Source organism: Ovis canadensis, chromosome 1 (genome assembly GCF_042477335.2).
Source record: "Ovis canadensis isolate MfBH-ARS-UI-01 breed Bighorn chromosome 1, ARS-UI_OviCan_v2, whole genome shotgun sequence".
Lineage (NCBI taxonomy): Eukaryota > Metazoa > Chordata > Mammalia > Artiodactyla > Bovidae > Ovis > Ovis canadensis.
This window is the reverse complement of record NC_091245.1, coordinates 220218759-220234032: the sequence shown is the minus strand read 5'-3', so window position 1 is coordinate 220234032 and position 15274 is coordinate 220218759. Positions and strand designations below refer to the sequence as shown.

At 39.4% G+C, this 15274-nt stretch overlaps 1 protein-coding gene across 2 annotated transcripts in view; it reads left to right on the top strand.

Moving 5' to 3' along the window:
- PRKCI (protein kinase C iota) overlaps positions 1 to 15274 on the top strand; it is a 68321-nt gene that overhangs the window by 12018 nt on the left and 41029 nt on the right. Inside the window, exon 2 of one of the 2 annotated variants that reach the window (XM_069579955.1) lies at positions 4420 to 4541. The exons of the other annotated variant lie outside the window; for it this stretch is intronic. Within the exon in view, the coding sequence (XP_069436056.1) occupies positions 4420 to 4541 (122 nt within the window). The remainder of the gene's footprint in view (positions 1 to 4419; positions 4542 to 15274) is intronic. 2 annotated transcript variants of the gene reach the window in all.

The window sequence follows — 15274 nt, the reverse complement described above, 5'->3', positions numbered from 1 at the left end:
CTGTGAAGTCTCAACAGAAACCTTCACTCACCCTCTTGGGAGTTCTAAAGATGAATTGGCACTTCATAGCTTTTGCAAGTCACATGTAGGACCTTTATATTGAATTGGTCATTGGTTGTGGGCTGACCAGGAACGGGCTTTGACTATAGATGAGAAGTCAAATCTCTGAAAGAAGCTGAAGACTGGGGATGTCTGCTGGTAGCATTCTAGGCAGCTGGTTTGACAGGTGCTCTATTGCTAATGGGGAATTCTGAAGGTGGGGTGGAGAGGGGAATGGTCAGATCACAGCATCCACAAGTGTCATTAGGAGATGTGGATTTGAATTAATTTTCTGTTTCCTGTGAAACTCTGGCAAATATTCCTGTGTGCTTTTGCTTTTTAAATCTCTAAAACAGGATTAGTTTGACACTTATTATGAAAATCATATAACCTGTTTGTTCAAACACCTGAAACACACTAAAGAATCTGTACACGTTTATAGACTAAGGAAACATAAACAGTGATATTTCCTTGTCAGTTCAGTTTAGTCGCTCGGTCGTGTCCGACTCTGCAACCCTGTGGACTGCAGCATGCCAGGCCTCCCTGTCCATCACCAACTCCCAGGGGTTACTCAAACTCATGTCCGTTGAGTCGGTGATGCCATCCAACCATCTTATTCTCTGTCGTCCCCTTTTCCTCCTGCCCCCAATCCCTCCGAGCATCAGGGTCTTTTCAAATGAGTCAGTTCTTTGCATCAGGTGGCCAAAGTATTGGAGTTTTCAGCTTCAGCCTCAGTCCTTCCAATGAATATTCAGGACTGATCTCCTTTAGGATGGACTGGCTGGATCTCCTTGCAATCCAAGGGACTCTCAAGAGTCTTCTCCAACACCACAGTTCAAAAGCATCAGTTCTTCAGCACTCAGCTTTCTTTATAGTACAACTCTTACATCCATACATGACTACTGGAAAAACTATAGCCTTGACTAGACGGACCTCTGTTGGCAGAGTAATATCTCTGCTTTTTAATATGCTGTCTAGGTTAGTCGTAACTTTCCTTCCAAGGAGTAAGCGTCTTTTAATTTCATGGCTGTAGTCACCATCTGCATTGATTTTGGAGCACAAAAACATAAAGTCAGCCACTGTTTCCACTGTTTCCCCATCTATTTGCCATGAAGTGATGGGACCAGATGCCATGATCTTAGTTTTCTGAATGTTAAGCTTTAAACCAACTTTTTCACTCTCCTCTTTCACCTTCATCAAGAGGCTCTTTAGTAGTTCTTCACTTTCTGCCATAAGGGTGATGTCATGCACATATCTGAGGTTATTGATATTTCTCCTGGCAATCTTCTACATTCAGTTAAGGAATATTTGAGTCCCTATTGTGTATATAAAATAGTTATATGAATGTAGTAAAGAGTCAAGAATTTTTTATCTTCCAGTTTATAATTTAGCTAAGAATGTGTGTATATAATTAATTGAATAACAAAAAAAATGGAGCATAAGATACAGGTTGAGCAGGTTTAGAAGTGTAGACCATTGGGCCTATGCGGTTAAAAAAGGTTTAATGGAAGTTGATGTTGAAGAAAAAAGATGATGTTGAAGAAAAATTTCCACCTCCCTCCTTAAACTGAGAAAGTGACAGGGTTAAAACATGGATCATCACAGTCTTATGTATGGGGATTGTGAGTACAGAGGTCTGTAATAGAGTGTTTGTGCTGGAAATGGTGGGATCACATTGAGAATAGAAATTGGAACCAGCTTATCTAGAGTATTAAATACCACAAAGAGAGCTGAAATTACAGATTTAGGAGATACTTACATAGAGTTTTGACTGTGTGGATCACAATAAACTGTGGAAAATTCTGAAAGAGATGGGAATACCAGACCACCTGACCTGCCTCTTGAGAAATCTGTATGCAGATCAGGAAGCAACAGTTAGAACTGGACATGGAACAACAGACTGGTTCCAAATAGGAAAAGGAGTACATCAAGGCTGTATATTGTCACCCTGCTTATTTAACTTCTATGCAGAGTACATCATGAGAAACGCTGGACTGGAAGAAACAAGCTGGAATCAAGATTGCCGGGAGAAATATCAATAACCTCAGATATGCAGATGACACCACCCTTATGGCAGAAAGTGAAGAGGAACTAAAGAGCATCTTGATGAAAGTGAAAGAGGAGAGTGAAAAAGTTGGCTTAAAGCTCAACATTCAGAAAACTAAGATCATGGCATCTGGTCCCATCACTTCATGGGAAATAGATGGGGAAACAGTGGAAACAGTGTCAGACTTTATTTTTTGGGCTCCAAAATCACTGCAGATGGTGACTGCAGCCATGAAATTAAAAGACGCTTACTCCTTGGAAGAAAAGTTATGACCAACCTAGAAAGCATATTCAAAAGCAGAAACATTACTTTGCTGACTAAGGTCCATCTAGTCAAGGCTTTGGTTTTTCCAGTAGTCATGTATGGATGTGAGAGTTGGACTGTGAAGAAAGCTGAGCGCCAAAGAATTGATGCTTTTGAAGTGTGGTGTTGGAGAAGACTCTTGAGAGTCCCTTGGACTACAAGGAGATCCAACCAGTCCATTCTGAAGGAGATCAGCCCTGGGATTTCTTTGGAGGGAATGATGCTGAAGCTGAAACTCCAGTACTTTGGCCACCTCATGTGAAGAGTTGACTCATTGGAAAAGACTCTGATGCTGGGAGGGATTGGGGGCAGGAGGAGAAGGGGACGACAGAGGATGAGATGGCTGGATGGCATCACAGACTCGATGGACATGAGTGTAAGTGAACTCCGGGAGTTGGTGATGGACAGGGAGGCCTGGCATGCTGTGATTCATGGAGTTGCAGAGTCGAACACGACTGAGCGACTGAACTGAACTGAACTACATAGAGTTCATAGATAAAACACTAAAAGTGAATTAGGTTTCAGGAAGAGAAAGAGAAGGAATATGAGAGAAGGTATGAAGAATGTCTTATGATTGAAGACAGGAGGAGGCTTAATAAGTGTTCAGAATGGTAGAAAGGGAGACAGGGAAACAGACTGCTACGAAAGCCACGGCAAGAGAGTTCCAAGAGGCAGGGGCGTGAAACCATGATATGCTTGGGAAGAGCGTCACTTTCAAGAAAAGGCCACTCACTTTCCACGTGTGGCTCTCTGCTAAGCTTCTGTAGAGCCTCTGAAGACTGGAGTTTTAACTTTTGTTTGCAGATGACCAACAATTTTAATACCTTACTTCTTACTCCACTTTCTGTATTCCAACTACCCATGTCAGTCAGTTCACACCGTCCCTAACAGATTTCCTTCCTTTCTTCAGCAGCTACTTATTGAATACCCGTTCTGTACTAGACATTGTGTTGGCCACTAGGAATATAATGAACAAAATTCCTACTTTTCATCAAGCTTACATTTTTAGCTGGGGTAGATGGTGGACTCTAAACATTGGTTTATCTGTCCAGTGGTAGAAGAGGTAGGTCAGAGAGGCAGCAAGGGCCAGTTCCTACAGGGCCTTGTAGACCCTGCTGGGACTTTGGGTTTCCCTTTACTTTTGGGAAAGGCATTTGGAGAGTTTAAAGCAAAGGAAAGACATGAACGACCTTAATTTTGTAAAACCCTTATGACAGAGCCTGGCACATGGAGATCACTATATATTTGTTGAATTAGTCATTGGGTCTATCTGACTTTCCTTGGAAAGGATGCCTGTGGCTGGCTACTCTGTGGGGATTAGATCACAGGGAGTCTTCTCATGGTTCCTTGGAGGAACACCCAGGCTTTTGTTCTAAAACATTTTGTTGTGTTTTTGAGTCTTGTAGTAAATAGCTGCTCAGTGGATTTATTTAGGTGTTATGATCTATCTAACAGTTATATGAAAATAAATGCACATTTGTGTCTATTCCTTTTTTTTTGGTGTGTCTACCTTATAATAGGAATTATATTTTAAAGCCAATTTTGGGGATTGGGTTGTGAATCTGGGTGGTTGCTAATCCTAACCACCAGACTGAGAAAGAGGGCGTGACAGATCCTTATTAAATTTTTGAAGGGCCATCTCTTTGATGAAGATAGACTTCTAGGGAAGGGGAGATTAGCAATTAGAGACTGTAAGCTGTTTCAGTTAAGTATAATCTAGAGCTGCTTGCCTTCGGAGTATAATGCTCACAGAAGAGTGAGCTTCTGGTAACCAGCATTAGAGCAAAAGTGGACCTCCTATTTGTTAAAGCACGTAGGGTGGGCTTCTTGAATGAGGAGGGGAGATTAAGATTTCTCACAAAACCACTGTTTTTATTTTTAAGCATTATTAAGTATCAGTGTTTTATTTTTTGCAGAGATAGTTTACTGGAAGTGACACGTGTTGATGCCCACACAGAATCTCTGAACTCCATCAAATCATCAGGCATTATTAGTCACTCTCTAACTTAAAACTCCTTTTTGTTTTTCAGGGATATCATGATAACACATTTTGAACCTTCAATATCCTTCGAGGGTCTTTGTAATGAGGTTCGAGACATGTGTTCTTTTGACAATGAACAACTTTTCACCATGAAATGGATAGATGAGGAAGGTGAGTGGCAAAGAGAGGGCTGCCTGTGTGAGCATTCGATTTCAGATGCCATTCTGTTGTTTGTTTTTAAAGTGTAGTAAAAATTCTAATTAATATAAAGAGGGAAAGGTATATTAGAAATTTGATGGCATTCTTATTTTTCCTCAAGCGTTTAAAAGAGTACCAGAGAGGCGCTTCCCTGGTGGCTCAGTGATAAAGAATCCGAGTGCCAATGCAGGAGACACAGGTTCTATTCCCAGTCCTGGAAGATCCCCCATGCCACAGAGCAACTAAGCCTGTTCACCCCAACTGTTTGAGCCTGTGCTCTAGTGCCCGTGAGCTGCAATCTGAAGCCCATATACCCTAGAGCCTGTGCTCAGCAATAGGAGAAGCCACTGCAATGAGAAGCCATCACACCACAACCAGAGAGCGTGGCCCCTACTTGCTGCAACTAAAGAAAAGCTGGCACAGTAGCATAGACTCAGCACAGCCAAAATTAATTAATTAATTAATTAAATGTAAAAGTGATTGTGACAACCATTATTTCAAAGGTGGTGGCAGAAATTTAATTTTTAAAAAAAAAATGTTATTTGGGTGTGCAGAGTCTTAGTTGGGGCACATGGCATCTTTAGTTGCTGCTGGCAATCTCTTGGGTGCAGCATGTGGGATGTAGTTCCCTGAGCAGGGATCAAACTTAGGTCCCCTGCATTGGGAGCTGAGTCTTAACCATGGGACCACCAGGGAGGTCCTAGAAACTTAATTCTTTAATGACTTGTACACAGCATTTATCTGTGTGCTGAGAAGGGATATTTTTTATCCTCAAACTCTACAGGGAGATGGACTTACGAAAAACAAGTGTGACAGTCAACCCTGAATGCATAGGAGTCTCAGAATAAGAAAGAAACAGCATTCACATATGCCTGAAATATCTGTAAAGTTTGAACTAAACCTCTAACAGAGTAAAAGCTTTTGAAGGGGAGTAGGTGAGGGGAGAACCAGAAAAAAATAGAGAAAAAAGAAAGTATAAGATATAAAAAGGCATGAAGGTATGAAGAACATGGTATGTGGGGAAGGGCAATAATTCACTAAGTTGAAATAATGGAGAGGCCTCTTCCTCTTGGTCCCATTATTGAACTTGAGTTGGAAGAGGCAAGTCTGGTCTCAAAGTGAAAGTGAAAGCATTAGTCACACTTAGCCATGTCTGACTCTTTGCGACCTCATGGACTGTAGCCTGCCAGGCTCCTCTGTGCATGGGATTCTCTAGGCAAGAATACTGGAGTGAGTTGCCATTCCCTTCTCCAGGGGGTCCTCCCAACCCAGGGATCAAACCTGGGTCTCCTGCATTGCAGGTGGATTCTTTACATTTGAGCCACCAGGGAACAGAGGTGAAACCACTACCAGATCACCCCCAGCTGGTCACCACCAGAAGGAGGGGGGCCATGATCCAGAGGAACCAGCACAGTTGAGAACTCTGCTCTGAAACTACAGATCATAGTTTAAGAGAACATTTTGAGAAATGGGGCACACTGACAGATCGAGCAGTGATGAGAGATGCCCAAACAAAACATTCTAGGACTTATAGTCTGATGACTTACTTAAGTGTTAAAGAGGTGGATGTGGCAACAAGTGCAGAACCACACGAAGTTGCTAGGTGTTTGGTGAAACCAGAGTTGTTTCTGGAGGATTCTGTAAAGCCTAATGCCCTTTTGAAAGCAAAGAAAATTTTTGTTGAAGGTATTAAAGAAGATACAGAAGAATATGAGCGACTGCTTTGAAAAGTATGGCAAGATTGAAACTATAGAAGTTATGGAAGACAGGTAGAGTGGAGAAAATAGAGGATTTGCTTTTGTAACTTTTAAAAAGTATTTATTTACTTATTTATTTGACTGCATCGGGCCTTAGTTGCAGCATGGGGGATCTTTCATAGCGGTGCACAGACTCTAGTTGAGGCGTGTGAGCTTGGTAGTTGCAGTGTGCAGGCTTAGTTGCTTCTCGGCATGTGGGATCTTAGTTCCCTGACCAGGGATCAAACCTGCATCTCCTGCCTTGCAAGGTGGATTCTTAACCACTGGACCACCAGGGAAGTCCCTGCTTTTGTAACTTTTGATGATCATGATACAGTTGATAAAATTGGTGTTCAGAAATAACACACTATGGATGACCTGTGACATGAAAAAGGCCCTTCCTAAACAAGAAATGCAATCCGTGGATCACAAAGAGGTCGTGAAGGTGGATGTGGCAACTTTGTGAGTTGTGGTGGAAACTTTGGAGGTGGTGGAGAGTTTTTATATTTAATGTGTTAACCAGAAGCCATGGAGGCCTAGTTACACTAATGCTGCTTTTTAAAATATAGCTCCCCCTGCCAGCAAATAATTAAAATACTACTCAATTGCTATTCAGATCAGATGCTGATTATTCATAAGGGCTATTATTGCTGCCCCAAAAGGGCTTTTTAAATATTGAGATTTTATGTTAATTCACTTTAAAAAAATGACTGCTGAGGGAGAGATGCTTAAGATAAAGCTAGTTTCTAAATTATTTTTTAAATCAGTTAATTTTCAAAGTTAAGGATGGGGAGTGCTAAGGAACTTGGGCTAGATCCTTGCTACTTGAAGTACAGTCTGTGGTACTTAATAGAAAAGGGGGCTCTCCAGCCACATCACTGAATCAGAATCTACATTTTAACGGGATCTACATGTGAGCTGCATGAATATTACAGTTTGAGAAGCATAGGACTAGATCCCAGAAGGCTTTGCAAACCACATTAGCCTTTATTTTACATGATGGAATGTCACTGAAGTATAGTTGAAGGATGCCTGAATATGCTAGTTTTGTGTAATGGTTCTCAATTAATTGTAATACTCATGGAATTTGATCTTAAGGAATGGCATTTTAATATTTAATTCAATATTTGGGGCTGGCTATTTCTGTATTCACTGATACGAAGAGCCCTGAAAAGATGTTTTTCTAGCTTCAAGCTATGGATAAACTGAAGCCCATTCTCACTTTTTAAGACATTTTTTAAAGTTCCTCTAAAGTAATCCATGTTTACTGTTTGGGGGGAGAAAGTAGTAGAGATGATTATGAAATTTTAAAAATCTTCTGTTTGCCCTTTATCCTCTCTCTTCCCTCACCTAAGGGAAGGAAACCACAGCTTAGTGTATATCATTCATTTATATCTTATGCATATATTAATATTCTTATTTCTATGCATCACTAATAAACAGCTTATTTCACATAAAAAGAAATATATGCAAGCCAGTGAACTTTGATAATGAGTGTTGGACATTGTTTCATTTCAGTATGTATCAGTTTATATCATTATCTTTTTTATAACCCTGTGAAATATTCCATATTGTAGATATTTCATGGTTTATTTAATCTTTGATTGATGGACATTGGACTGTTTTAAAATTTTGGCTACTATATAATAAACATTTTTATATGTGAATTTCTTCTGTTGTATGGGACTCTCTCAGTAGCAAATGCACACGGTATGCACCTTGTAAATTTTGGTAGCTAGTGACAGTTTGGTGTCTAAGAAAGTTAAACCAGTTTATGGCACAGCTACATTGAATGAGAACATCCCTTCACCCTTGCCTTCACCAGCCTCAGATATTATGTCTTTAACGTTTGGGCTCCAAAATGACTGCAGATGGTGACTGCAGCCATGAAATTAAAAGACATTTGCTCCTTGGAAGAAAAGTTATGACCAACCTAGACAGCATATTAAAAAGCAGAAACATTACTTTACCAACAAAGGTCCATCTAGTCAAGGCTATGATTTTTCCATTAGTCATGTATGGATGTGAGAGTTGGACTCTGAAGAAAGCTGAGGGCCAAAGAATTAACGATTTTGAACTGTGGTGTTGGAGAAGACTCTTGAGAGTCCCTTGGACTGCAAGGAGGTCCAACCAGTCCATCCTAAAGGAGCTCAGTCCTGAATATTCATTGAAAGGACTGATGCTAAAACTGAAACTCCAGTACTTTGGCCACCTGATGTGAAGAACTGACTCATTGGAAAAGACCCTGATGCTGGGAAAGATTGAAGGAGGGAGGAGAAGTGGACGACAGAGGATGAGATGGTTGGATGTCATCACCGACTCAATAGACATGAGTATGAGAAAGCTCCGGGAGTTGGTGATGGACAAGGAAGCCTGGTGTGCTGCAGTCCTTCGGGTTGCAAAGAGTCAGACATAACTGAGCAACTGAACTGAACATTTTTTAAAGTCTAATAAGTGAAATGCTAGCTTTGTATTTTATATTTTGTACTATTTAAGAGTAAGACTGAGTTTTCTCATCTATTCAATGACTTTTTGACCTTCTCTATCTAAAAGTTTGTTTAAATATTGTCAATTATAAATGATGTGGATGTTTCATAATATGTCTTCAGCCTGAAAGTGAGACTATATAATTTAGCACAGTGCATAGAATGTAGCTAGCATAGAGAATTCCCTGGGGGTCCAGTGGTTAGGACTTGGCGCTTTCATTGCATGGCCTGGATTCAATTCCTGGTCAGGGAACTGTGATCCCCTAAGCCCTACAGCATGGCCAAGAAAAAAGGAAAAGCAAAAGGAAAATATAGTTAGCATCAATGTACTGTTTCTTACCCAACTCAGTGTTAGTTTAATCCTGTTTTGATCATTTCTTTTTATTTATTTGCCATGTAGTGCTTTTGCACTCAGTGATTTTCAAACTGTAGTGCATATAGAAGTCTCTATATAATATGGGTTTTTTGTTTTTTTTAAAGACGTATATTTATTTTATCTGTTTATTTTGGTCATGCCGCATAGCTTGTGGGATCTTAATTCCCCAACCAGGGATTGAACTAGGGCCCTCAGCAATGAATGCAGGGAGTCCTAACCACCGGACCACTGAGGAATTCCCTAGATAATGTGTTTTGTTTAGAAGAAATTGGTTTTAGGACTTCCCTGGCAGTCCAGTGGTTAAGAATCCAAGCTTCCACTGCAGGGGACACAGGTTCAATCCCTGGTCAGAGAACTAGGATCCAGCATGCCATGTGATGTGCTCCCAAAAATAAATAAAAATACAAATAAATGAATGAAATTGGTTTAGAGCCATCCATTTTGAATTGTCTTGGTACCTTTATACTTTGTATCATCTTTGCCTGAAGAGTTCTCTTCCAAGATTGTCACATGGTTGTCTCTTTCTAGTCATTCAGGTCTTAATTCAGATGTTGTGTTCTTCAAGAACCCCTATTCTTCTTCTGAACCCCTATTCACTTTGTATCTTGTTTGTGTAGACTATAAGCTCCATGAAAGCAGAGATCCTGGCTTTTCTGTGGCGTTCCAGTGTCTAGAGCGGTACTCAGTAATCAGTTCAGTTTAATTTAGTCACTCAGTAGTGACTGACTCTTTGCGACCCCATGGACTGCAGCACACCAGGCCTCCCTGTCCATCGCCAACTCCCAGAGTTTACTCAGACTCATGTCCATTGAGTCAGTGATGCCATCCAACCATCTCATTCTCTGTCATCCCCTTCTCCTCCCTTCTTCTATTTTTCCCAGCATCAGGGTCTTTTCAAATGAGTCAGTTCTTCGCATCAGGTGGCCAAAGTATTGGAGTTTTCAGCTTCAACATCAGTCATTCCAATGAATATTCAGGACTGATTTCCTTTAGGACGGACTGGTTGGATGTCCTTGCAGTCCAACGGATTCTCAAGAGTCTTCTCCAATACCACAGTTCAAAAGCATCAATTCTTCGGTGCTCAGTTTTCTTTATAGTCCAACTCTCACATCCATACATCATTACTGGAGAAACCATATCCTTGACTAGATGGACCTTTGTTGGCAAAGTAATGTCTCTGCTTTTTATTTTTAGTTTTTTATTTTTTTCTGCTTTTTAATATGCTGTCTAGGTTGGTCATAACTTTCCTTCCAAGGAGCGTCTTTTAAATTTCATGGCTGCAGTAACCGTCTGCAGTGACTGTGGAGCCCCCCCAGAGTAAAGTCTCACTGTTTATAGCATGCTCAAAAAATATTTGTAAATTGTACAAAGGGTGGTAGTAAGGCTTTCCAGGGTTAGTTTTATATCACTTATTAGAGATTTAAGCATTGGGAGTTGCAGTGTATTCTGCTTTTTCTTAACCTAATAGTGTCTTTTAATTAAAGGAGTCACGTAGTAAATTAAATTAGTTCTTTGATGAAACAGCCTATCCTTTTATAGTATAACTCATAGTTCTTCCTCCCTAAATAGTTACTAAGTGCCCTAATTTTCCAGGGAAATCTATAAAACTGTAGCCTTTGCCTCATTCACATAAAAGGTTAAACTTTTCATTAAGGTCTGTTGATTCCCCTATGATCCTTCTTACCCTGGTTAATTCTGATACCAGTCTTTTCTTAATTTAGGCCTACAGAGCCAGTAGTAATTATTCTTAAGTTTCTTGCAATTATTTTTCAGTTGTAATTTTTCCCCTTTATTTTTAATCATGTAGGTATTGGGGCATTCTTTCATGGAGAAAAAATTTTCTCTAGGATCAGTGGAAGACAAGACTATAATTTGATTTCTCTGGTTTATGAGAGACATCGTTCTAGAAACTAAACGTTTAATTGTGGGATTTTATATCAGAGCAAATAAGGATCACACGCTTCATTTCTTTAAACAGACTTATGACAGCTGCTTTTTTTCTTTGTGTTCAAAGCCAGTTTTACTGATTTGTTTTGATGTGCATGTAGAAAAGCTGGTTTGCTAAATCTAACTAAACATTTTAGAATGAATAGTAGGTTTATAATAGTCATATCCTGGTTCTCATATGCAGTGAGAGTGTGGGGCAGGAAGTAATAAATGTGGCTTTTAGTTCCTTATATGTGTGACTGTTTTTCCTTAAGGATGTACTTTATTGCCTTTTTTTGTTTTTTTGGTGGCACGGCCCAGCTTGCGGATCTCAGTTCCCTGCCCAGAAACTGAACCCGGATCCATGGCAGTGAAAGCCCAGGTCTTTACCACTGGACTGCCAGGGAACTCCCAAGGATGTACTTTAAAAATATTACAACCCAGTATTAAGTGTTTTCTAAATTTCTAGTTCTGTAAATCCTGACTTATTCAGGGTCTGATTACCTGATTTAAATTTAACAGTGTCACTTCTCTTTCACTGCAAACTAGTTAACTTCTGTCACTAGCTTTTGGGTATTCTGTTTCTTGTTAAAGTTTTTATTGAGAGTCATGCATGCTTTCTTAACAAAAACACTGATTTATTTGAAGAAAAAAGTATCTCGGGATTTTCAAATCTCCAAAAATAGCTGCTATGAACAAATCAATGTCTCTTTATCTGAGAATATACAACTCGAATGGATAGGGTAACAATTTTTTTCTGTCTTACAAATAGACTAATATTATACAAACTATTATTTCTTTTAAAAAAAATATTTATTTATTTGGCTGCACCAAGTCTTACTTGTGGCTCTCAGGATCTTTGATCTTCATTGTAGCATGTGGGATTTTTAGTTGTAGCATGTGAACTCTTAATTATGGCATATGGGATCTAGTTCCCTGACCAGGGATCAAACCCAGGCCCCTTGCATTGCAAGCAAAGTCTTAGCCACTGGACCACCAGGGGAGTTCCCTACAAGCTGTTATTTAACCTGCTTTTCACTTAGCATCTTGTAAATGTACCATCTCTTTTCGCATAAGTGCAAATAGATATATCGTATTCCTCTTTAAGCCTGTATATATAGTATTATATAATAATCCCCTTTTGATGAATATTTGGATTGTTTGCAGTTTAATTGTCAAAAATTTTGGTGCAGTAAATACCTTTGTGCCTATATTTTGGGAACACTTGTACTATATTGTCTGTAAAGTCCCTAAAATGAAATGTGTCCTTGATGATAAATTGACCTGCAAAGCGGTAAATATTGTACCCCTTGTTATACTTTCACCAGTGGCATTTGTGAACTTCTTTTCCTCACACCCTGTAAAAGACTATGTGAGGGAAAAAGCTGAAATGTAGTTGATTTGCAAAGAGTGGGAGAAGGTGTTTTTTGGATATAGTTCAATTCACATCCTGTTGGCTTCAATAGGTGAGATTCACGGAAACTTAAAATGAGAATAAATGTTCTTTGACACAGAGTATGGAGTATTTCTGAATTCTAGATTAAACATCTTGCATTATAAAATCTGATGTATTCACAGAGAGAAAATAGAGTGCCTGAGTTTAACAGAACCACACTGAGTATGGGAAGAAACATATTTCTCTTATGTGATATTTTCTAAACATCTCTAGTCTGGTGTAATTTTAGCTGATATGTTAAGAGCTAAAATAGTAAATCATTCTTCATACTTCTTCTTTATCCCTAACACTAGGTACTGATGATGGTAATCATATCAGAAAAAAACAGTGAGTGAAAACTTTTTGACTGAATGTATATTCAGTATAACTTCAGTTATTTAGATAGCAGTATTGCGATTCCAAACCTGAAAATTAAAAAATGAAAATAAATATAAATAAGTAAAAATATTCCAAGTATCTCTGAGCAGACCTTGTTTTGTAACTGGTATTTTTCCATCTGCTTGGAGGACTTCCTGTATTGGAGAACATTTCTGTATTGGAGGTTTACTGGTAATGAATTCTTTCAGCTTTTCCAACCCTTTGTTTCTTCTTTAAAAATTTCTTCATTGAGGTGTAATTAAGACAATAAACTGTACGTATGCTAAGCATACTGTTTGATGAATTTTGTCACCATGGAAACCACCATCGGATGCAAGGTAGGGAGCATGTCTGTCATCTCCAAATGTTCCTTGTGCTCTGCGATTCCTCACTTCTACTCCTCCATTCCAGGCAACTAATGATACTAATGATCTGCTTTCTGTTCCTATAGATTAGTTTCCATTTTCTAGGGCTTTATAGGGATAGAATCATACAACATGTGCCCTTTTTTTTGAGAGCAGGTGTCTGGCTTCTTTCACTCAGCATAATCATTGATTCATGTGCTCTCTGTGTCAGTAATTCATTTCTTTTTATTGCCGAGTGGTATTCCAACATGTGGATGTACCACAATTTGTTTTTCTGTTCATCTATTGATGGACACTGAGGTTGTCTCTAGTTTGGGGCCATTATAAATAATAGTCTATAATAAGCTATTTATAAATAAAAGTGTTGTGGCAGTCACATACAAGTCTTTGAATGGATATATGTTTCCTTTTCTCTTGGGTAAATACTTAAAAGTGGAATGGCTGGATCATATGGTAGTTATATACACTTTTGTAAAAATAAAATAGGAAAAGAAAAATTTGAAAAGGAGGTGAGGTGAGGTCCTACATTCCAGGCATGTTCTCAGGCAGATGGTTTCTGGAAAGGGGTTTATATGGAAGCTGAGGAAGAGGATGCCTTTAATAAACTGTCTAGCATGGTAGTCCCTGGAAAGTCTTCCTGTGCTCACTGGGGTAGAGGATCCCATGAAAAGGTAGCTAACTTTAAGAAATCCCGAGCAGTTCTCTCAGCTCTGGCCTCTGCCCCAGCTCCATGCTCCAGACATTGTGCCCGGTAGATTCTGGCTGCTACTGTTTATATACTAGGCTGTGGTGCTGCCTGAGAGGCAAAAGGATCAGGCTGGGACCCACCTCAGAGAAACCCCTTGGAGTGGTGGAGTGGAGATGTGGTGAGAGTTGAACAACAAAGGACATAGGAGCCCAGTAGGGCAGCAGGGCTTCCAGACATGCTCTGGTCTCTGGGAGCATGTGTCCTTCTTGTTGGCACCCCCATCTCCAATTGCATTATCTTCCTTCCCTCTGTAAGAGGCAGCTGCTATCATAGAATATGTTTACAGTCTAAACAGTTTTCTTACTCCTATCCCGCCATGCCCAAGCAACCACTAATCTTTCATTATTCTATATATATATATATGACAAAGTATAGTACTTTTATGTACTTTTGTTTTTTAATTTAATTTTATTTTTCTTGACCAGGTTGCACACTTTGAATGATCTTGGTTTCCTGACCAAGCATTGAACCTGGCCCCACCCTCCTAACCCCCCACCCCTGGCAGTGAAAGTGCTGAGCCTTAACTACTGGACTGCCAGGGAATTCCCTTTATAGGCTTTTAAATTCGTATCAGTGGTGTTATTCAGCACGTATTTTGAAACTCTCCTCCCCCTCTTTTTTCCTAGGCCTTATGGCTTGAGGTCTATTCTAGTATATTCCTTTTTTAAAAATTGCGCCAAACTGTATATAATATAAAATTTTACCATTTGACCTTTTTAAAGTGTACAGTTCAGTGCCATTGCAGAGTGTCATGCAACCATTCTCACTACTCACTTCCAGAACTTTTTAATCATCGCAAACAAAACCTTTATATCCATCAAGCAATAACTCTCCTCCTCCAGTTCCTGGTAATAACCTCTCTTATACTTCCTCTCTCTATGAATTTGCCGTTCTGTCTCAATAAATTTCTCTATGAATTTGCCTCCAGATCACCTTTGGTTTTGAAAAATAATTTTGCTGGGTAAATTGTAGGTTGATAATTTTTTTTTCCACTCAGTACACTGTTGCGTACTGCTTGCGTTGTTTCTGATGCAGAATCTGCTCTTGTCTTTACCTGTGTTTCTCTGTATGTAATGTGTCTCTTTGACTGCTTTGAAGATCTTTCTCTTTATTGCTGGATGAAGCAATTTGATAATTATAGGCCTTAGTTTAGTTTTCTCCATGTTCCTTGTCTTGTATACATTTTGTATAGTTGATCTACTTGGATCCATGGATTTATAGTTGTCATCAAATTTGGAAAAATTTTGGCCGGATTC